This window comes from Maniola hyperantus, chromosome 10 (assembly GCF_902806685.2).
Source record: "Maniola hyperantus chromosome 10, iAphHyp1.2, whole genome shotgun sequence".
Classification (NCBI taxonomy): domain Eukaryota; kingdom Metazoa; phylum Arthropoda; class Insecta; order Lepidoptera; family Nymphalidae; genus Maniola; species Maniola hyperantus.
The window spans coordinates 3,503,601-3,527,108 of NC_048545.1; the positions used below are offsets into that span (position 1 = coordinate 3,503,601).

The following is a 23,508-nucleotide window of genomic DNA, read 5'->3' on the forward strand; positions in this document are numbered from 1 at the left end:
TGAATCAAAATGACTTAGCAAAACTAGATCTCTAGATAGATACCGTAAAAAAACCGTACCATGAACAACACATCGGTACAAAATAAAATTATTCCAAATACCAGTAGATTTCTTAATTAGTACAGTTAATTAGTACAATAGTTAAAAACTAGAAATTAATTATATATATTCAAGATTTGAGGTTGAAAATGTAAACTACAATAATAGAGAAGATAATAAAATGATTCATTCGATTAAAAAATATAATTTTAATAACTAAATAAAAAGAGCATATAATAGAGATTTCATACTTAAAATGGTGGGTTTGAATTATTTAACAGTTTAAAACAAAGCTTAAAAAAAATTATTACAAAAAAAATAAAAACCGACTTCGTTACACAAACACTAAAAATTAAGTAAAACTAATTAATTAAACAAACATAATATATTCGGTAATAAATTAAATTATTTTTCAATTTTTAGTGTTTGTGTAACGAAGTCGGTTTTTATTTTTTTTGTAAAAAAATTTTATTTCACAATTTTTAGTGGCTCCATGGAATTATGCTATGACTGGTTAAAAATCTACTGTTTACTAAGCTATTACACTGATCGCGAGCAATTTACTCTTATCCGTTGAGGAGTTCCAGTATCTATCTTCGAATATGTTCATCAGATCTTCACCAAATTGAAATGGGACCAACTTTGAAGTATACCCTTTCAAACAAAAAAAGAATTTTCAAAATCGGTCCAGGCGTTTTCGAGTAATCGGGGAACATACATAAAAAATAAAAAAAATAAAAAAATAAAAAATAAAAAGATTCCGACGAATTGAGAACCTCCTCCTTTTTTTGAAGTCGGTTAATTAGTAAAAAGGTGACAGTCCTACTTGTGTGCTTTGACAATTCAATCTGGCTCTTCACCGTCCCTACAGGACTACAGATGATCGTTCGATATAATAAATAATCAGGCCTATAGAAAGCTGATTTGAAAACTATTAGATAAGCCGCACGCGCCTATAGACGCATTTTTTTAGTAATGTTGTTAAAGCTGTTTTACGCTGGAACAACAACATGCAACAATGCGGCATATTACAAAATAGAAACATTAATTTTGCTATTTTAAGCAACAGTGGGCAGTCTATTATGCCGAGACAACATCGTGCTGTAGAATTTAATTATTACTGTACGTCAATCTGCCGACAATAATTAAATTATTCGTGCTAATTAGGGTTACTAAGCCTCCGCTGTCCGTCCGTCTGTCTGTCAGAAAGCTATATCTTGTGAACCGTAATAGCTAGAGTTGTAATCTTCACAGAATGTATATTTCTATTGCCCCTATAACCACAAATTAAAAAAAAATTAAAATAGTCGCCATGAAAATTAAAAAGTGTTATTTCTTGTACGATGGTACGGAATCCTTCGTGTGTGAGTCCGACTCGCACTTGACCAATTTGTTTTAAATTATTGTGCCATGTCGCAATGTCGCACTATGTGGCTCTGGTGTAAATGAAGCTTTACGAACGTCAAGCACGAGAGTAGGTACAGCTTCATAGAATACCTACTGTTTTTGTTTGTAATGAGTAGGTAATGACCTATCTAGTGCGTAGTGCATGGAAATCGTTGCCCAGATTATAATTTAACTTATTCTCATGATACATTTGTATAGAATGACTATATATATTCAGTTGAGCTTTTGACCGTTCTTAGATCATTCACGTAAGATACAAGTAATTACGCGCATACCACTCAACTTAATAGCTAGCAAGCGGGCTTGAATGATGAATCATGAACATCTATCTACATTTAGTACCGCTATAGTTCATTCGCGTTAGAAAATGATTAGTTGAAACGACTAACTTAATTTTCATACATAAGAGTATAGCCAATATTACGCCGTAATCCGTACTAGAAATGGACTCACGGAAACCAGCAGATATATATAGGCCGTGCATATACTATCGAAATTCCAACTATAGATATTTTAGTTTTTCTTAGCTACCTGCGACCTAGAAAGCTGAAATTTGGCACAGAGGTTCCTTTTATAATATTAATAAGGAACGAGACCAGGTTTTTCAAAATTCTCACGGGATACGGAATAAAGAGGATTTATAGTTTGAAGCCGCGTGCGATCACTATTATATTATAATTATATCTTCTGATGTTTCATCATCGGAAATTAATTGATAAAATTACTTAATTTAGTACTTTACATTACTTAACACCTACTAATAACAATTTATTGTACTTTAAAAAATCTTATAACTAAAAGAAGAGCTCAAAAATTTCTTTATCACAATTTTTATTTGTTATATTCTACGAAGCTTTAAAAATAAAATATTATTGAACTGATCTTGATAAAATGTACCAAGTAAATATATCTAAATGAATATAATATTACATACAAGCAATATATTCATAGCGACTAAGGCTGAGATCTACAGAGCGCACTTAAACTTTGCTCAGACTTAAGATTGAGTTAAAATGAGACAGATTTATGTGAGGGATGAGACTTAAGTCTAAGCAAAGTCAGAGTGCTCTCTATAGATTTCACCCTTAGACCTTTAATAAAACCTAACAAACGAAGTTTGATTGTTACTTGAATTTTAACTTAACCAATTAAACTGAATGTCATTATGTAGACATGCTCTAGAAACTAATATATTTGTCTGTGGTTTATCAGATTTCCGCAAATATATTATGTAGTTTCAAAGTTACTCAAAGATTTGTATGTAAATAGGTAAAGGTATAGCGCATAGCTGAATAGGCTCCTACGGTACTGGGGTTGGAACCTACACAGTTATGTGTATGCCTATACAATAATACCTTAACAATGGCCCCCTCTGTAACACAAGAGAGGGCTATCGAGCTATACAGTGTGGTTGTTACTCCGGCACCGATGCCTCAATTCCGAGAACACTAGCTTCTTGCCAATCGTGTGTATCCTTGCCCCACAGCCTCTAGCGCAGATCCATCGCCTTTTCATCTTGTAGCAAGCATCCAACTTGTACCAGAAACCGCCCATTTTCAGCAATTGGTCTTCATCCTGGAGGTGATTGCTTCCCGAAGGTGATAGTACTGCGTTGAGATAGCATTGAAAAGGGAATTAAAGAGTAAAATTTAATAAGACGGAAAAAAAACTTGGGGTCTTGACAAAATCAATTTTCCCAAAACGAGGACAAATTGCGTATATATTTATTGCGTGATAAGCTTACGCTTGATATAATCATGCTTTAAAAACAATGATGAGGTCGAGATTCAAGCGTGCTTGCCTAGAAGATGCCTAGTCACTCCTGCTTTAAAGGTAGATTTTTGTTACCTTTGATGTCGTCCTATACAATTTGATCTTAGGTATACCTTAGCTTAGAATCTAACCTAAAGTATATATATGACCAGATTGGTTAAGGCTTAGATGAAAGAAGGAAAATGGATTTCGTCTGGAAGTTGCTGTAGATGATAGATATGATATGATGATTGCTAGTAGAAGATGCTGTAATCGATAATAATATTAGATGAAAAAGCACATTTTCTCATTACTCGTTGGCAATCAAAATGTTCAAGTTTTCTTGCAACTTTTTTATGTTTTTGGCTTCACTACATCGCCCGTGCATCGGCACGTTGGCCACGGTTTCAACAGCGTCAAAGTTTTTCCATTGAAGTATTTTAAGGGCGCCTTGAAATTTGCACCAATTTGGGCTAGCGAAACGCTACAATGAACGGCTTCTGATGCATCCGAATCCACTAGCCACCAGGCTCTTAATTGAGGACTACCCGAGACGCCTAAAGAGGAAATGTATTCTCGACCTCGCTTCTTGATAGGCAATAAAGAGTTGAGTGCTAGCTCCCTTACCTTATTTGCTAAAATCCTCGGACTGATCGCAAATAACAAAATTTAAAAAAAAAAAAAAAAAAAATTGCATCAAAGCGGCGCGGCGCGCAGAGGCAGCGCGGCAGGCGCGCTGCTGTCGCTATGATCGAGCATTACAGAGTTGTATAGGTATTTACTGATGCGCGCCCTAAAACACCGATTTTCAATCTTGATTTAATCAATTCCTGTTTTAACCAACCCTGCTTTTAATTATGTATCTTTATTTATCTATCTTACTTTGGTTAAAGTTTTTGCTCTATGTCTAATGTTGTAATCACTACCCATATTATAAATGCGAAAGTGTGTTTGTTTGTTGGTTTGTCTTTCAATCAGGTCGCAATGGAGCAACGGATCGACGTAATTTTGTGCATGGGTATAGTTAAAGACCTGGAGAGTGACATAGGTTACTTTTTATCCCAGAAAATCAAAGAGTTCCCACGTGATTTTTAAAAATCTAAATCCACATGGACGAAATCGCGGGCATCAGCTAGTTTTGTAATAATAATTATACTCTCTTTCAAAAGTTTCATGATGATATTCAACCACTTTTTTCTCTCGAACTCGAATACTACCTACTATAAATATACTTTTTTAACTCTCTTTCGCTGTAAAGTATACATAAAATGAAAAAAAAAAATTTCAAAGTAAGTAATGTTAAATTATTTTCCTTCTTTTTAGCAATAACTATTACTTAACTGGTTTTTTTTTTCTAAAAACTTCAGTCTTCTTATCAATAAAGTCTAAAATCTAAGGTTGCCTTTAATGGCTTCAAATAAAAAAAATCATGAATACCATTGATTTATGAAACATAAACAAAAATGTTGCCGCATTACATGTCCACAGTATAATATAGGTAAACTGTACATAATACAAAAAGGAACAATTTTATTAAATAAATAGGGACACATCCATGAATTGCGTGGTACATAACTTTTCTTTTTAATCTACCATCCTAAGGTCTGATCAGATGATAAATGCGAATAATAATAAATAATCAGCCCCCCCCCAATTGTGTACGAAAAACGTAATTCATCGTTATCGTAATCGTCAACAAATTCTGCCCTTTGATTGGCTGTGAAAAAATGTAAACAGCGAATCAACCAATTCAAAGGGCAGAATATTTCTTACACACTCGGGGGTCTGATAGGTACATCAGTTTTGCTTGGACTTCGATCTGTCCCGTTTAGTAAGCTACTAATTTTTGAAAAAAAAGACTAAAGACACTTAAAAGTTAATAAATAAAATAACCTAATAATTGTATCCATTGAAGCTTTTCATTAATACTAGCAAAGCACGTTTGCCAAGAAGATGCCTATTGACAGAGCCTTGAGGGTATTTACTTATTTAGGTTACACGTGGCAAGAAACACGGATGTCGAAAGGTCGCACGTACCTTAGCGGTTCGTATCGGACCATCCATCAGACATAAAGGTTAAAGGCATCTTTACAAACATAAGGGTTAAAGGCATCTTTACAAAGATGTATTTAACTCATATGAGAATAACTCCAATAAAATTCAGAATAGTAACGCAATTCATGGATGCGCCCTCCTTTGTACTGTTGATCTAAAAAAAATAGATCAACAGTACAAATTAGAAAGTGTAAAGAAAATTATATAAAGTTTAAAATAGTTGTTTTTGAAACCGTAGTGCAAATCAGTTGTATTCAAAACTTTAACTGAACTTAATTGACAGGACTATTACATAAAATTGTAGTAATTTAATGAAATTTCTAATAGATATTTAAATTTTTAATTTTAACTGTGTTAAACAAGTTAAACTGTTGACTAAATTGACGTTTCGATAGTTTTTGTGCGGGAAACCAGTCAGGTTTAAAATAAACACGAGTTCAACAAGGTGAGAAAACTTGCATGCTTGAAACGTTTTCGAAGGTGTATGAAGTCTGCCAATCCGCACTTGGCCAACGTGGTGGACTATTGCCTAAACTCTTCTCATTCTGAGAGAAGACAAGTACTCAATAGTGAGCCGACAAGGGTTGAGATGATGATGATGATGATGAAGCGTCCAACGCTTGTTTAAGTTTCTTGTGATAAGGCAGTAAACGTCTGACTTAATTACGGCATTTCGTCAAATGTCGAAAATCGAATATTTAAGAACCTCTTAACTTTTAAGAGATGTTTCAGTACAACTTATTTCAGTTAAAGTTTTGTTTACAAAAGCACTAGCGTCATTAACTTCTGCAAGTAATTAATTTTAATCACAAATATATAATATAATACAATATACAAAATTACAGAATTTATACTTCGAGTACCACATTAAAGCAAGTAAAAAGAAGTCTTTATATAAATAACTATAAGTACGGTAGTATCTACGTAACTCACAGATATAAGACTCTAATATAAAAACTATTGCCCGTTTATAAATTTTTATTAAGCTGGTATACATTAAATCTACTTTGCTGAGATTATGTAACTTTTGACAGGAATGCTATTGTATTGGTCAAATCGATTCGGAATCGAAATTGGTGCCAAAGCCTACAGACAAAATAATAACAGCCTCTTTTCCGTTTATCCACAATAAAACAGCCACCCTAGGCCCTAGGGTGTATACTCGGAAAAGTATGTCTGTCTATCCACCCCGGACTAAAAAAAAAATTACATATGCCACCCAGGGTGGAAGATGGACACACGTTTCCAAGTATACACCTCGAGGGTGGTTGCTTTAGGGTGGATAAACGGAAGAAGCTGCCTCTACATTCTGTAATTTTTGATAGTACCTATTTATTTATTTTATTTATTTTTATTATTCATGTACCAAAAATTGTAGTTACAAAGTAATAATAAATTAAGTTACATCGGAAATGCTTATCTCTAAACAGAGATTTCTTCCAGCTTCCCATTCAAGGTTGTGAGTAAGGCGTATCAAGAAGTGGAATAGGTCTACGGTACTAGAATCTAATAAACTACATAAATATCTTATAATAAATACCCAAATCAACTTATATACAATAATTATACTTATCATAAATAATTATATACATAATATATGAAAAATATAAATACATATAATATATAAAATACTCTATATTAATGATAGTATCGTTGTGTTGCAATATTTTTTCATCATTCAGATATCATGGTGATTTTGATGATCTTATCAAGGTAATAATGATAAGAAGTTGTTCCAAAATTATGAACTTATATTAATTAATACAATTATATATGATTATATTCAATTATAGAGTAAATTATTTTTTTATATAAATATATTTAATAAAATTTAAATATTTAAAATACATGCCCATAAATATGAATATGTAATTGTAATTAAACTTTTGTATTTATTTATTATTTAAACCATTCTTATATAGTCTTATCAGTTATTTTCCAGCAAAACAATCAGCACTGATATTGTTTGCTATTTGCTTACATGATAAGATCACCAATGATCAAAAGTTACTTAATCATCACAATTTGTTATTACCAGTGATGTAACAAAATATGTATTAAATAATTTACATTAAATGTGAATATTTTAAATTAGGTTTTAAACATGAGTTTTTTTAGTTAAATGGTTTCACTCACAATATCAATTAATAATCGCAAGGTCCTTCATCCCCCCGGTTTCGATTGACATTGGTACTGATTCTTCTTCTTCTTCTTATTTTGCTCTATGGCTTTTATTAGTTGGTACTGATTCCGATCACAACTAAATTTTAGAGTGTTCGCATCCATTTCTTACCAATGTTATGAAAAGGTCTTACCAATGTGTGTCTGAACACAGTGTGACAGTTTTAAATTTAATTTAGAACTGTCAAACTTCGTGACTTTAGCTGCCAGTCGCGAGCCTTTGTATAAATTTGTGGCGTGGACTAAATTGTTTTTCATTTTAAATTCATGTTCCGTCCTTTTTTAGCAATGTTAAAAAGAAAGAAATGAGATACTCTGAATTTAGTATAGAGAAAAACAAGAGAATTAGTTTAGAGATTGTATGCAACAGAATTAGCCAAAATGTCGCGTTTTTTTTATTCAATCTTTTTACTGTTTCTTCTAATAATACTGTTTCTACGTGCGTTTCAGTTGCCTTTTTACTTATTTAAGATACATAATTTTATAATTATAATAAGTCAGTATTAAAGAAATTTTAGCATTATGATTTTTCGTTACATCACTAATAGCATACAGTATTTAAATACTACATCTCTACACCTAGTTACAAATCATAAATTCCTATTATTGGAGTATTTTATAACATTGTCTATCAGTCGTGCCGCACCCTACGCTGCGGTCATAAAATTTTGTAAAAAAGCTTCAACAAGACGGCTACACTATCATTAAAGCTATATTTTGTATACATATCTTCTAAACATTTTTTTGGTAAGAGAATATTGCACACAAGTGGTATACATAGATTATACATTACATTTTTTATACAATTCGCGTCATGAAAGTTGAAAAATGCACATTTTCGGTATGCTAGGTTAAAATTACGTTGTACTTCGCTGAGAATTTTAATTATTAACGTCTTCTAGCATACGCACATGGAGATGGCATTTAGCGCCGCCGCATTTACCCACAATTGCATTGGTTGTGACTTGTCACGAACCGCGTGCGAGTGACTACGTTTAAAACATTAACGGCGTTATATCGGACTACACATTTTGTTGATTTTACTGTATGATTCCACTATCCCGATATTTCATTCGGCGAATGATTTCGGGCAAATTTTAAGACAGTTAGGCATTCGACAAACCAACTGGCTACTTTATTTGGGATACGGCGAATATTTTGAGTTTTGCGAATTTCTAAATGAGTTTGGCAAATCATTCGACCAGCAGTCGCGGCATTCTATGACAGCGAATAGTGTATTAGATATACTCCGGAAAAACACTTCCCGCGGGATTAAAAAAACCTATATTTGCGCCAACCATTCGGATTAGCGCGAATGTGCGGAACGACACGATTACCGCCGGCCGGGCAATTCGCGGTATCAACGAATCATTTGCCGAATCCCGATAGTTAAGCTACACCATGAGAAATGCGGAGTTTTTACTACGCCATAAGTTTCAATCGTAGGCACTCACACGCATCTTGTGACAACCAACACCTGCAAGGCGCTACACTGGGGCTTAGAATTGAAAAAAGCGCAGTTTCAGCTTTCTTCACGGGAATTTTGAGATTCCAATGTCTAATATTACATTTTAGCCACTAAGGCAATTGGTACAAGGCGACCGAAGGGCGTCTAAACTTCTAATTATTGTTTTTATACATATATTATTAAAAATAGTATACCCACAAAGCGTGTTCTATTTAGAAAAGTCTAAACGCTATAGATTCTAGTAACAAGTAAGTAAAAATAATAATAAAAATATAAAAATAAAATGTAAATAATTCTTAGCTTTGGCATAAATCTACTTAGGCAGTCTTTCAGAAATACATGATCAAGATGAATTTCGTTTAAGTTAGTTACTCCACACTTTAGTATATAAGTTATTTTTATACCAAATAATTTGATTAAAAGAAATTATACCAAATATTTTTTTTTGCAAAAAAACTTCAATGAAATGAATCGTTTGTTTTTGAAGGAATACCGTACATTAAAAATTGTCTTTGTTCTAACCATTAGTTTAGTATGAAGTACTTAACTTCAACAATTCACCTCAAAACATCAAAAACCAAAAATACATTAGAGAATCAGGTTCCAAATAAACTCTACAAGAAGGTATAGGATACATGTATCCAGCACCTTACATAAAGGTGTTTAACGACTCTCCAAGAACGCAGTTAATGCCTGCTATCCAACAGACCACGTACCAGGAGGTCGCGCCAGGCCTAGAGGAACAGGGCAGCATGAGGTGCTGCAGGCACTGAGACCGCTGGACTAGCAACTACAGTACGTGGAGCACAACTCTTCACAATCTTATACTTCCCCATAGGATCTACTTCGAACCTTCTAGACTCGTGCTTAGCTGGGTTATACGTAGCTGGGTGGTTGTGGGAGCCTCGGAAGTAGACCAGCCGTCCATCCCTTAGACATAAAGCCACTTGACACCTCTCAGCCTTTTGATAGGAACGGGCGCATCTCCAAGTTACCCGTCGAGGATGGGAACCTCCGTCTTCATAAAAAATATGGCCGTCTGCTACTAAATGCAAGCCTCCTCGAGCTGACCGTATGTAAAACCATCCTGCAACAATACACAACCTTTGCTATATGATTTGGGGCCTTTGATTTTGCGGTACGCATCATGAAAGTTGAGCTAGACAGTTTATACCAGGACAATGTGGCTAATTATGTTGTACACAATCTCTAAACTAACTTGATAGGTCTATAAATAGCGCTATCCTTTTCCGCAGGGTGCATAAAAAAGGAATAGTAATACATTTATACCTGTAATTTTAGTTTAGTTTAAAGATTTGTGAATGAACAGAATTTGCCAGAATATAATGCATAAATCGCATCTCGCACTTCACCGCGGAAGATTTTTTTAATGATGACAACTATTAAACCCTACAGGTTTGCTCATGATCTAAGGTATACACTTGTTAATTTAGCTATCCACTAAGTTCGTGAACCTGCAGCGTTTAACGTTTCTCAACTGCCCAAAAGGCATCATTCCGCTGGCATGCACTCCGCTCCCAGAAGTGTTCTCGTTAAAACCGAAATCGCTCGGAACAGCTCTAACTGAAAATTTTCATAATTTTTTGAGCGCGGGAGCGTACCAATTAGAGAGAGAGAGAGAGAAACGCTAAGCACTGCTTCGCAGACATCTTTGACTCTCGGCCTTACAATACGATGTAGTCTGAGAATGAAGGATTAACATAACATAACATAACATTAGGGCTATACTGGAAAATAGAACGGCAAAATTACGAACCTGTGCTTTTTACCCGATCTAGCGCTTGTCAGCAAGCAGGACCTGCTGGCAAGAGATGATGCAGCCTAATATGTTGCAAGCTTGTCTGTTTACTCTTGACTTGAAGGTGCTAACCTATATTATAAGTGGAGGAGAAAACTGATGCCGGAAAGGCGTTCCATATTCTAGCGATTCGAACTATTGGAAACGAGTAGGCATTTTATATTATAACGTAAATAAATTATCTATAAAAATAATGTTAGTTAAGTTATAATTTCAATTGAAAATCACGATAAAGACGACGGAGATGATGGGCGGCTGGTGCGAGGAACCGAAGGGTTTCGTGCGTGACATTGGCCGTGGCCTAAAGGAAAGAGGCTGCTCTGGGGCCTACCTGGTCCAAAGATTGTCCATCGCCATTCAGCGTGGCAATGCTGCCAGCTTAATGGGCAGGGGCGGACTTTTTGACGACGTTGTTACCGAATAATAATTTATAATTAGTAGTTTTATGCCTGAATATTTGACTGAATAAATTATTGATTTAAAATGAAAATACTAAAAAATAAAAGATACAAATAAACACAGTACCTTTTCAGCAGCTGAAAATAACCAGTAACACTTCACAAAAAAATATCCTAAGAACACTAAAAGCGACTAACTGTTCTATCAATCGAAAAATATATCTATTATTTTATTTCAGAAAAATCTAGATGGCTTATTTTCTAGATGCAATAGCGAAATTCTAGATGGTCTCCCATCCTATTTGATATATAACAGCTTTAATAGGAAGAATGTTTAATTAGGAAAACTTCGCATTTTGTTTCTATTGGTGTGGTTCTATTGAAGGAGGGGTTGCAAAGCATGACTAGCAGAAGTTAGTCAATACTGATAAATATTATAAAGAGGTAAAGTATGTAAGTTTGGATCATCATGATCAACCCTTAGCCGGCTCACTATAGAGCACGGGTCTCCTCTCAGTATGAGAAGGGTTCGGCCATAGTCTACCACGCTGGCCAATTGCGGATTGGCAGACTTCACACACGTTTGAGAACATTATGGAGATATGAATCATATACAGATTTTCGCATGTTTTCCTTCACCGTCAAAGCGAGTGATATTTGATTTCTTAAAACGCACATAACTCCGAAAAGTTAGAGGTGCGTGCCTGGGACCCCTTGCCACCTGGGCCTCCCGAATAGGGGGACGTCGTAACCAATATTCTATCATGGCAAGTTTGGATGTAGGGGGGTAATCTCCAGAACTATCCCGTTTCCATTCTGAAATTTTTTCACTGATAGATAGCTCGATTATCCCCGAGTGCTATATCTGAATATATAAAAGGAAAAGGTGACTGACTGACTAGAAAGGATATTTGAAAATTCAACCCCTAAGGGGGTGAAATAGGTGATTGAAAATTGTGTAGTCCACGCGGACAAAGTCGCGAGCATAAGCTAGTAGGTTATAAATTGGCGAACGAAGTCGGACAAAGCTAGTTTTAAATAAAAAAATATTATGATATAGGAAAGGTTTGTAATGAAAGTCGTAATCTGACATCAGCGCAATATAATCATTTCTTTGTACCTATACAGAGAGAACAGTTCTCACTACCAGTACTTAACTCACTACACAGCGTATACAATCTCGTAGTTAATACTTTCCCTAAAATAATATCGAATATCTTATCACAATAAAAAATAATACTTCAAGAATAATACTTTAAAGGTTAACTTAATATAATCGTATACATTTTATTGGTAAAAACTGGTACACCCATATTATGGTTAACATTGTGCGGTATCATATTATATCAATATAAAACTATTGTTTCCAAAAATAAATCTTTGTGTAAGTACAGCCAGGGCTATAACATAGAATCTTTCATAAAATATGGTATTTAAGTACTGACTAAAGCAATATAAAAAAAATCTTAAAAAGTTTCATAAAAATAAAGATCTCACTAAAAAACAAAATCTTACACTCTACAACGTATACATTGAGTATTATAATTAAGTAAATTGTTCAATAAATGCAGTTTCCTATCCTTAACAAGTCGTTACATTAGCTCCCTAACATCGTATACATTACATGACTTTATTGTAATGCTAGATCTCCACGTTCATACATGTGCGAAGTTTTTAAGAAATGAATCGAGCAAGTGTGGACCACTTTTCCAACTAACTACTATTACAATTTCGCAGAAAATCTTATGGTCCTCTTTTACAACCGCTAAATAAACATCGTCTGACGAATAAAAATGTTTTGACAGTTTTTGTATTGGAAATCTGACAAAATGACTCCTCGGATAAAGTTTATATTACGGCAGTTGTGAACCAGATATTTAATGTAATAAAACTATGAAACTTTGATACAGAATAAACAGAAGCTTAAGCGCATTAAAAAACTTCACTATATTGACTTAAAGCTTATAGTCTTGTTTTTAATATTAAATATTGCTCGATCGAAGTTAAAAACGTCGCGTATGTGCGTAAGTGAAGATCCAGCTTAACATCTCTTTTAGCAACTCTACAACAAAACGTCAGCATTCCCGTGATTCGAACCAAAACCAACCAATCAGAGCCGAAACTCCTTTTCAACAACCATTTTTATATACAAATCGCGAATAAAATTGTAAAAAATATGTAAAAGTAATATATAAAAATACTTATTATCATAAGAGAACTATCACTTTGTACATCGAACTACATCTAGGACCGTCGCGCGGAAGATCTAGACTGAGACGCAGGCAAGAGTAAAAACTACCAATTACGTCATCACATACAAAAAATACTCTTTCTATAAATGCATTGTTACGAGTATAAAGTCTGTAAAAAAATACTGGTCTTAAATTATTTGTCACTGTTACTATTATATTATTACTTATTATGAAAAATGAGATTTTTAAATAACTACGGGGTTTAGGTTGTGGGAGTTCATCTACCCCTATGTTACGAAGCTTTGCAATCAATGCAATAATTTATATCGTTCTGGGCGACTATGTTGCACTATTGACTACAGCCACGGTAAACAATGGTCCGTAAAAATTCTGGAGTGAAAATATATATGTACATGTGCTTTAAATATAGATTATTGTGCGCGTGGAACGCGGTATCCCGAAAACTTCCCGTCAACAAATCAACATTAGTGCGCGAAATTCAGCTTAAGCCCCTAACCATATTGTCTCAGCTGACGAGAAAGGGCCAACTAAAAAGACGGAGTAGAGTAGAGTCTTTTTGGTAACTACCTAAACTCAGCTATATGAACTTTGACATGCCGTTGAAACCAATACTCACCTGTAACTGACCAGTATTTACCGCTATCGGGCGAAATACGCCAGAAGGACTAATATACGAATAAATTGGTCTCCAGTGCATTAGCCCAATACGCTGAATCATTCTGAGCTAAGCTCTGCAGCCAGAAATCAGAATGCCATAAAATTAGCCAATAATATTGATTGCGATTAAAGCAATGCACCAATCACAATTAGTTTCATAACACAGGGGCTGAAAGTACTTGCCTATAATATCAGCCTTTTAAGTTATTTTTGCCAACGGTCTCGCTATACGCTAAATATTTCGTATACGCTAAATATTTCGTATACTTAACACAGACCATGTACGTAAAACTAGTGTACTTGTATAACGTAGATGTGTTATATATAATCTCTTTGGAGAATAATAATACATTTCAACATACAAACGTTTGCGTAAATCCCATCAAAGCATCGATTTTGGAAAGCCGCCGGTGGAAAGGCACGTAAACATTAATATATTCATACCGTTCGAACAATATTTTAATTTTTTTTATCAAGCCACCTTAAAATTTTACACATCAGTTTTCCGCTATAAATTCTCCTTATCGAATGAAATACTTTCATTGAGATCATATCCTGTGCCATCACAAAAATTTCACCGGCGGTTTAAGTATTTTTTAGAAATTGCCGACTGTGAAAGCTCTTTAATATTTTGTTTATGTTGTTGTTTTATTTCTAGGTGTAAAATAAATTATAATTCCTTCATTAACTATGATAGGTACTCCAGTTTCTGTGACAGCATCTGCATTCCAATTTTACCTGCATTACACTACACCATTCTCAACTTTAACAGCTTTGTCAACATTTAAATTTTCAACATTATCAACATGTAAATATTAATTGTTTTGGTTTGAGATGCCTCCATATTTGCTCTAATGTTTTCTAAATTAAAATTAGCCTAAAATTCTCATAGGTATTTGTCAAATTCCTACACATAATCCATATTTCACAATTAGTAGGCATATCAATCACACCTCGACATCAACTCAACACAGTTGGCAATTTCCAAAAATCAGATAATACATAAAGAATTGACACATTTTCTTTTCGGCTTTTATGAGATTTTCTTTTCAATACTTTAAAACATCGGTCTTAGAGGTGTTGCCCGTACGCCGCAAGTGTGCGCACTGTTCATTTGTACCACTCGTAATCCAAAAGTGTGTACAGCAGCTCTACATCGAGGATTTCTGGAGCACCGCCACCAAACCTTACCGCTCGCAGCTCGCCCGTTGAAACAAAATCTATGTGCACCCACTTCGATAGCCGGCTTGCCCCGTTTACTGAGGCAGTATCGAAACTGACCCGGGAAGCAAGGGAATGGAAAAGGCAGACCCAAGGTAGGAGGCACCTCCGCTGCTACAACTGTGCCTGAAACTGAAAACTGCATCGTCAGTAATTGTTGTACAGATATAACCTGACAAAAACATAACATATTGTTGCAATAAGGGCTAATACATAATAATGTACTTGTAAATGTAGCGGTAAATTCTTTTGACGATTCAAAAGCACTTGTAATAGTTAATTTGAATTTGAAAATCTTTCTATTCTATTCTATTTTTAGTATTGTAGGTAATGTACCTTTAATAACATAAATTAAAAAATAAATAAACAAATGGAAAAAATATAATTTTATTGCAACAAGAATTTTGAAAATATTATTATCAAGAACGACTAGATTAGATCCGTCACATTTAGATAGGAATTTTTAAAAATCCAAATTTATTTAAACATAAATTTTGAACATATAAAGACTTACAAAATATAAATCTGAAAATAGCTTAATGATAGAAAAGAAAAGGCGTAATTCAAGACATGTCAATACTCTACATAAATGCTTATTACTGCTCTCTTAACTCAAAATAGGATTAACCGCCGTACTCAGAGTCGTTAATCGTTACTTAAGTTTAGTTAATACGAGACAGACGATTCACATAAATCTGTCTCGTTTTAACTCAATCTAAAGTAACGATTAGCGACTCTGAGTACCGCAGTTAAAAATTAATTTAAACAATATTTACGTAATTTATAAAATCTTTTAAGACAAATATGTAAATATAATTATTTATATACTTTATTACAGTTTATAATGCGTTTATAGTATAAGATTTTCACTTCGCATATCCCTTTTTTTGAATATATAAAAAAGTGATGAAAAGGACATATTTTTATGCCCCACGGTAGGTGCATGGTCAATTGCTTCTTTCATTTCATGGAGAGTGCATAAAATTAACTTAATAATTTTTTTTTTATTCAGATACAAGTTAGCCCTTGACTGCAATCTCACCTGGTGGTAAGTGATGATGCAGTCTAAGATGATAGCGGGCTAACCTGGAAGGCCTGGCAGGCTGGAAGGCTGGTTATAGGCCACAAAACTTTTTGATTAAGGGAAAACTATTTAAGCCATGATGCGTTTTTCTCTCTATTAAGTTTATTGTCATTATATCAAACTTAAGCAAAGGCGTCAATGGTAAAATCACCATTTATAAATTTGGTTCTACCGTTCAGGTAACATTTTCTTCTTTTTTCTCTCCCTCTCGTGGGTTTTCTGTAGTTTTTTCTATCGTGACACGAATGTAAATGTTCTACAGCTATAACGTGGTTGAACAGTGTTATCGCATAGGATTTGCAGCCCCGGTCTGATTGTATGCACCTCCATGTCGCTCGGCCGTAGACGATTTTACCACACCGACGGAACCTGTCACCGCCGATTACGAGGATAGGGTTGCCGAATCGGGATTGACCCCAATGAACTGTAATGAGAACACATGATACCGTTCTATTTGCATACACAATACGCCCAGTCATAAAGAACATAAACGAAAGGATGTGTAACTGATTAAAAAAAAACCGGCCAAGTGCGAGTCAGGCTCGCGCAATGAGGGTTCCGTACTACAGTCGTATTTTTTCGACATTTTGCACGATAATTCAAAAACTATGATGCATAAAAATAAATAAAAATCTGTTTTAGAATGTACAGGTGAAGACCTTTCATAGGATACCCCACTTGATATAGTCACTCACTTCGAAAGTTGAGAATACTAATTATTAGTTCATGACCACAATTTAATTTTTTTTGTGTGATCTAACCCTAAATTCACGGTTTTCAGATTTTTCCCCAAATGTCAGCTATAAGATCTACCTACCTGCCAAATTTCATGATTCTAGGTCAACGGGAAGTACCCTGTAGGATTCTTGACAGACAGACGGACAGACAGACAGACAGACAGACAACAAAGTGATCCTATAAGGGTTCCGTTTTTCCTTTTGAGGAACGGAACCCTAAAAATCTGAAAGAATAGTTTGTTAATAGGGTTCCGTACCTCAAAAGGAAAAAGGAACCCTTATAAGATGACTTCATTGTCTATCTGTCAGTCTGTGTCGCACTTTATCGGTTTTTTTATTTTTCTTATTTATGGTTTATGCAATGAGCTTCTTTTCTCAATAAATGGCAATAACTTATAAACTACCGGGGTTATTGATTTGAAATAAACACAAAAATAATCGTAAATAACATGTAATGTACACGAAACAAAAAAATGGACATAAGAAATCATTTTTAATTAGAAAAATCTTTAAAAAACAAACCAATCTTTTATTTTTTTTCAAATTAACCTAAAATTTTGAGCCTTGTTTCGTGTCCATTCGTCTGTGCACTTTATGACTGCGCACGTTGTATTGTATGTTCAACCCTAGCTGTCTGAGACCAACACCAAGAACTCTAGAAAAGTCTATACAAAAGTAAAAATGCATTTAGAAATCCTAGAGATACATTGTGGCTAATTCCGTTGTACACAATCTCTTAATCTAAACTAAAATGGCACGACTAAACCTATTGCTATCTCTTTCATACATTTTGTCTGCGTAAAAGGATAGCACTAGATTTAGACCTGTTAATTTAGTTTAGTTTAGAGATTGTGTACAAGAGAATCGGCCCCATAGATTAGTAAGAAGTACCTACCTAATGAAGTTCATCTAATAAAAGTGTAGATGCTGCAATTTACGAGAAGTATTTTATTAATGTTTTACTTACACACGGTGAAAATTAAATAAGTAGATTGAATTTCAAAACAGAAACCTAAATGGCAGATACTCTGTTAAAAATAGAAAGATTTTGCACAGAAAAAATAGACTTCAATTTCTTTGATTACTAACATTAGGTATATGTATGTGAATTGACAATCATAAAAAATACAAATTAAAAACAAAATTTTGTAAAAATACTTACTTTAATTTTCATAACACCAAAATATGAGCTCAGGCTTAAATAATTCATATTTTTATTATTAATGTACTAAATTTCATTAATTATTGTATTTAATACCGACGTACCTACTTAATTTGATTTTTTTTAACAATAAAAATTACAATGATCGTTAAAACGTGAGGGGTTTATTAGTAGAGCGCACTAAGCAAACGTAGTTTGGCTCTCATTTGAATACGATCCAATCAAATTTAATAAAATGTAGATACCTTTTAGTAATTTGTCTGTTTCTAGAATTCAAATACAAATCTTAACAGTAAAACTAGTAATTTGTACGGAAATCTGGCAAACCGCAGGCATTAGTTTACAGAACCTGTCTACAAAATTACATCGAGTTTAATGGGATATAATTCATATCATATTAAAAAAATATAATTTTAAATTGATTAATAATTTTAAATTTATTAAAAAATGCCAAATAAGAACCAACCCACGTTCGTATTTTAATGTTTAGTTCTTACAACAATCAATAATTAAGAAGGATATACGTATTAAATATTATTGTCAAATATTTTTATTAAATCCTAGTAAAGTACCCGACAGTTAATATTACGCATCAAGATTTAGAAAGAGATATAACTAGCAGCTTCGCCTTCGTAGAGCGTCATCTCTGTCACTGATACCTATGAGATGTTTTGTCGTTGACTTGTCAGTTTCAACGACATAGAGGTCGCTCTTTTTTCTGCGATCTCACCTGATGGCAAGGGATGATGCAGTCTAAGATGGAAGCGGGTTAACTTGGAAGGGGTATTGCAGTTGCATTATACCCATCCCTACCCCGGATCGGTTCCTACACGACATCGTAATGGAACACTAATCACACGGCTTTGTCGGTTGGGTGGTAACTGGCGACACGGCTTTGTCGGTTGGGTGGTAACTAGCTACGGCCAAAACCTACCACCAGACTATGCTAGAGACAATTTAGAAAATATAAATACCCAATTTGATCTGGCGCAGTGATAAGCACTGTGGTCTTATTAGTGGGAGGTCCCAGGTTCGATTCCTGGCAGGGGTTTGGAATTTTATAATTTCTAAATTTCTGGTCTGGTCTGGTGGGAGGCTTCGGCCGTGGTTAATTACCGCCCTACCGGCAAAGCCGTGCCGCCAAGCGATTTAGCGTTCCGGTACGATGCCGTGTAGAATCCAATGGGGCATGGGTTTAATAAAAACCGCCATACCCCTTCCAGGTTAGCCCACTTCAATCTTAGACTGCATCATCAGTTAGCACCAGGTGAGGTCAAGGGCTAACTTGTATCTGAATAAAAAAATTAAAAAAACTCCCACTTATAACCACAGCGCTCACCAGCGCCGAGAGGTCGTCACTCTACGAAACCGAAATTGCGGATTATCTCTTTCTATAACTCGCTGTACATATTTACTGCTAGATACTGTAAAGTAAGACAATCTAAATAATATAAAAGCAAAAGGTGATTGACTGACTGACTGATCTATCAACGCACAGCTCAAACTACTCGACGGATCGGGCTGAAATTTGGCATGCAGATAGCTATTACGACGTAGGCATCCACTAAGAAAGGATTTTTGACAATTCAACCCCTTAGAGGGTGAAATAGAAGTTTGAAACTTGTGTAGTCCACTCGAACGAAGTCGCGAGCATAAGCTAGTTGGTCAAAATGATAAAAAAGAGATAACTAAAAATGATACGTCCAGTAACAATTGAAACAAACCTAAAAATTACCTTATTCTCTAACAAATACTTTAAAACAGAGATTCTTAGTTAAATACTTTGCGTAATATTTGGTTCTATATTTAACTACATATAAGGCAAGTAACTAGTAGATTATCTCTAGTTATTATAACACTTTAGTAATTTTCAATTCTTAAACTTTCTTACTAGGTAGAGATTCTATAAATAAAATTGAGATCAATGTGGAATGAACGAATTTTTAACAATGTTACAGTTTGTACAATACGTTTAAGGCACTCGTCCCATCGCCGACGAGGAAGCGACTAGTTATTGACTATTTTTTCGCTCAAGAAATGTACAATCAATGTACTATGATTCCATGTCAATAAAAGAGATAAAATATATTAATAGTTGATCGCTGACAGTGCACACCGCAAGCGATAACTCTTGAAGCAAGAAAACCTCACTCAGCGCCCGCTCTCTTGGCGGTCAAAACACTCGCGCAGTTTGCACAGGGATTAATTATGACGGGTAATTAATTGATTACTCATCGCATTTTCACACTCGCTCATAGCCCAGCGTCAAAACTATCTCAACTACACACTCGCTTCTCGTAGCTTGCCAACTCGTTTCTAGTATTTAGCTCAACTCATTTCTCGCTAATCGTCGGCGGTCGGATAAGCGCCTAAGTTAATTTAACCAGTATTTTAGAGTGCATCATTATTTACTACCTACCAGTTAAGATTGCAGCCAATTGAAAAATGTGTCAGAATTAAAAACCAACTTGACGGCTAATTCCGATTGTCCACCCTAAGAGCTAGTGCACACCACGGTGCGGTGAGTTGCGGTGCGTTTTAAAATCCGCACTTCTATGTAGTTCTATAGTTCACAGATTTTGCGGGGAAGAAACGTATGGAAATTTACCGTGGTGCGCGCTAGCTCTAACACCGGAATTCGTAGTCAAGATTTTACGGCTTAGATTTGCTCCTTTAGATGACGATTCAGACGATACGTTACACAACGTTAATGCATTGCATAAAGGTTGAATATGACACATATCGTTTGAATCGTCTTCTAAAGAAGCCCCTATTTCGACTATAAGTTCCAGTGTAAAACAGGCACTCGAAAACGTGTGTCAGTTTATCCACCCCGGATATAGATAGAATACAAAGTATGGACTTGGACCACTCGTGCCTATAAATGACTGTAGGTACATTGTACAGTGTAAGTGTAAATAGTCGAGGGAGAAAATCGGCATTTGGATAGTATTTTTTAAGTCCAGGGTGGACAGAGGGACACACGTTTCCAAGTAAACAGTGTACAACGGGTGAATGTTGTGGATAAATGGAATAAGCGAACTTAACGGCGCAACGGTAAGCAGGGTAATCACAAGCCGTGTAGCATGTAACGTAGCTGATACTGTATCAACTTGCAAGTGGGTACGGCTCGTCCACGGTCACCGCGTATCCAGCTACGAGCTACGTGTTGCCGTCCACGCGCACACTGGGAAGTGCGAGCCGCCTTTGTGGTCACAGTGATACCGCCACTCGGCGGGTCACTGCGAACACTGAGCTCCACGAGCGAGCGGCTCGCAGCGGGCTCGTGCCTACGTACACCCTTGATACAGTATCACATACGTTACATGCTACACGACTATGTGAGTACCCTGCTGTATAAGCTTACTATTTTTATGTAACTAATAGGTTTCACCTATATATTTAAATATTCATTCATTCAAGTAAATTATTGATCTAAAACGCGAAACCTTGAAAACGCATCACAATACTTAAATCGAAGAATCGATTTAAGTATTGTGATGCGTTTTCTTCGAGTATTTCTAATTAGTTAGTAATGCGTTGAGTATTTCTAATTAGTAGAACCTAATTAGAAATACTCATACTTGCACTAATATTACGCCTATTTCTAAAACACACATAAATCCGTAGAAATGATAAATAAAAAGTTAAAACCTTAAATAGGTTCCACTAAACTATAAAGGAATGCGTAATTTCTATTGAAATGTTTAACAAGAATGGCCTATCGAGGTAAACAAAGTCAGTGTTTCATCTAAAGAGCCTACTACACATTGACCCAACAAGCTCGGCCAATGCACTCGGCCCTTCGGCGAACGTAGCCAGAGCTATCTGGCGTTTATTTTCGGCATGGTCAGCGCTAGGCCAACCCGGCCTGTTGCCTAGAACTCGCCGAACTTATTAGGCCAATGTCTACTGCAGCTATTAGGTATACAATTCACCTATCACTATTCAGTTGTAATCCTTTCACGAAATACAGCCAATTCAACTTTCTCAAACCAAAGAATGCAGGAGCTATTCCGTAGCACAATTGCTATCGGCATTACGTTATTTTTTCAGTTAAAATATTTTATTACAATTACATAAGGGGAGTGTATCCGTAGCACTTTCCATACAAACGAAGTTTTATTCCTATTTTAATATTAAGTGAATGAAATTTTCTAAAAATGTTATACAAATTAATAAAATGAAAAAATCTTTGAACTCGTGTCGATATTATATAGTTTACGGGGCAAAACACAGAAGCAGATGTTAATTTATAATAAAATTTCGTTGAATTTGATTAGTTAATATTCAAATAGGAATCAAACTCCGTTTGTATAGAGCGTTTTCCGAATACACTCCTCTTAAAAGTTTTTAGACAAGTAGACGATACCAGGCGGTGTCAACAATGCACATCCTGCGGACTTGGCCCGTAATATGTACTTTTATTAACTGTTTGTCACTTTCACAGCCACTGAAGCCACTCATTTCCAATGAGCCTTCGCCAGACATCCCGAACGTAACCACGTAGAACACATTTGTACTAAAACTTTTGAAGTAAAACTTGTATGTCATCATCATCATGATCAACCCATAGCTCACTACAGAGCATGGAGCTCCTTTCAGTATCAGAAGGGTTTAGTTAAAAAAGCCGTGATAGCCTAGTGGTTGCGACATCCGCCTTCTATTGCGGAGTCTCTAACTTTTCGGAACTATGTGCGTTTTAAGAAAGTAAATATCAAAATCATATTATCATCGTGAAGGAAAACATCGTAAGGTAACCTGCATGCCTGAGAGTTCCCATAATGTTCTCAAAGATGTGTGAAGTCTACCAGTCCGCTGGGCCTTCGTGGTGGAGTTAGTGCCATAGATTAAAACCTCTATTTTCATGAATGATGTAAAAACCTTTGGCCGGCTAAAGTAAAAGTAACACGCACAAATATTTTAAAGTTGTGACATCGAATGACATGGTAAATATTTGTTTCAGGGTTATCAAAGCTGTAAAACTCTATAGGCTTTACACCTCTCTTGTTCGTCACGTGGTAACATTTAGAATGTCGTAGCGATTAAGGCTGCCTTTTCACCAGGGTTGTGAGAGGATGCATAACGTAGGTCAATGAACCACTGGATCTAATAAGAAATAAGATCCTCGAACATCCTTCGTGGAAAGGCGCCTATATGCCTGGTTTTAACGCCTACTCACGACTTTAACAGTACCGGCGCGTGGAAAATATAAATGTATGGACGAGTATGGATACACCCACGAACTAGAGCGGCGCGAACAGCGGCAGCAGCGTGGTGTGATGTAGCCCGCGGCCTGAACGACTGCGGTGAGT

At 35.3% G+C, this 23,508-nt stretch overlaps 1 protein-coding gene across 43 annotated transcripts in view; it reads right to left on the reverse strand.

Moving 5' to 3' along the window:
- Positions 1-23,508, reverse strand: part of LOC117986086 (modifier of mdg4-like) — a 244,123-nt gene that overhangs the window by 182,151 nt on the left and 38,464 nt on the right. The window contains exon 5 of one of the 43 annotated variants that reach the window (XM_069501344.1): positions 12,205-15,342. The exons of 41 other annotated variants lie outside the window; for them this stretch is intronic. In XM_069501344.1, coding sequence (XP_069357445.1) covers positions 15,047-15,342 — 296 coding nt within the window. In that variant the 3' untranslated portion in view covers positions 12,205-15,046. Of the gene's footprint in view, positions 1-12,204; positions 15,343-16,401; positions 16,719-23,508 lie in introns of those variants that run through there. One more of the 43 variants, XM_069501343.1, reaches the window with a different exon arrangement.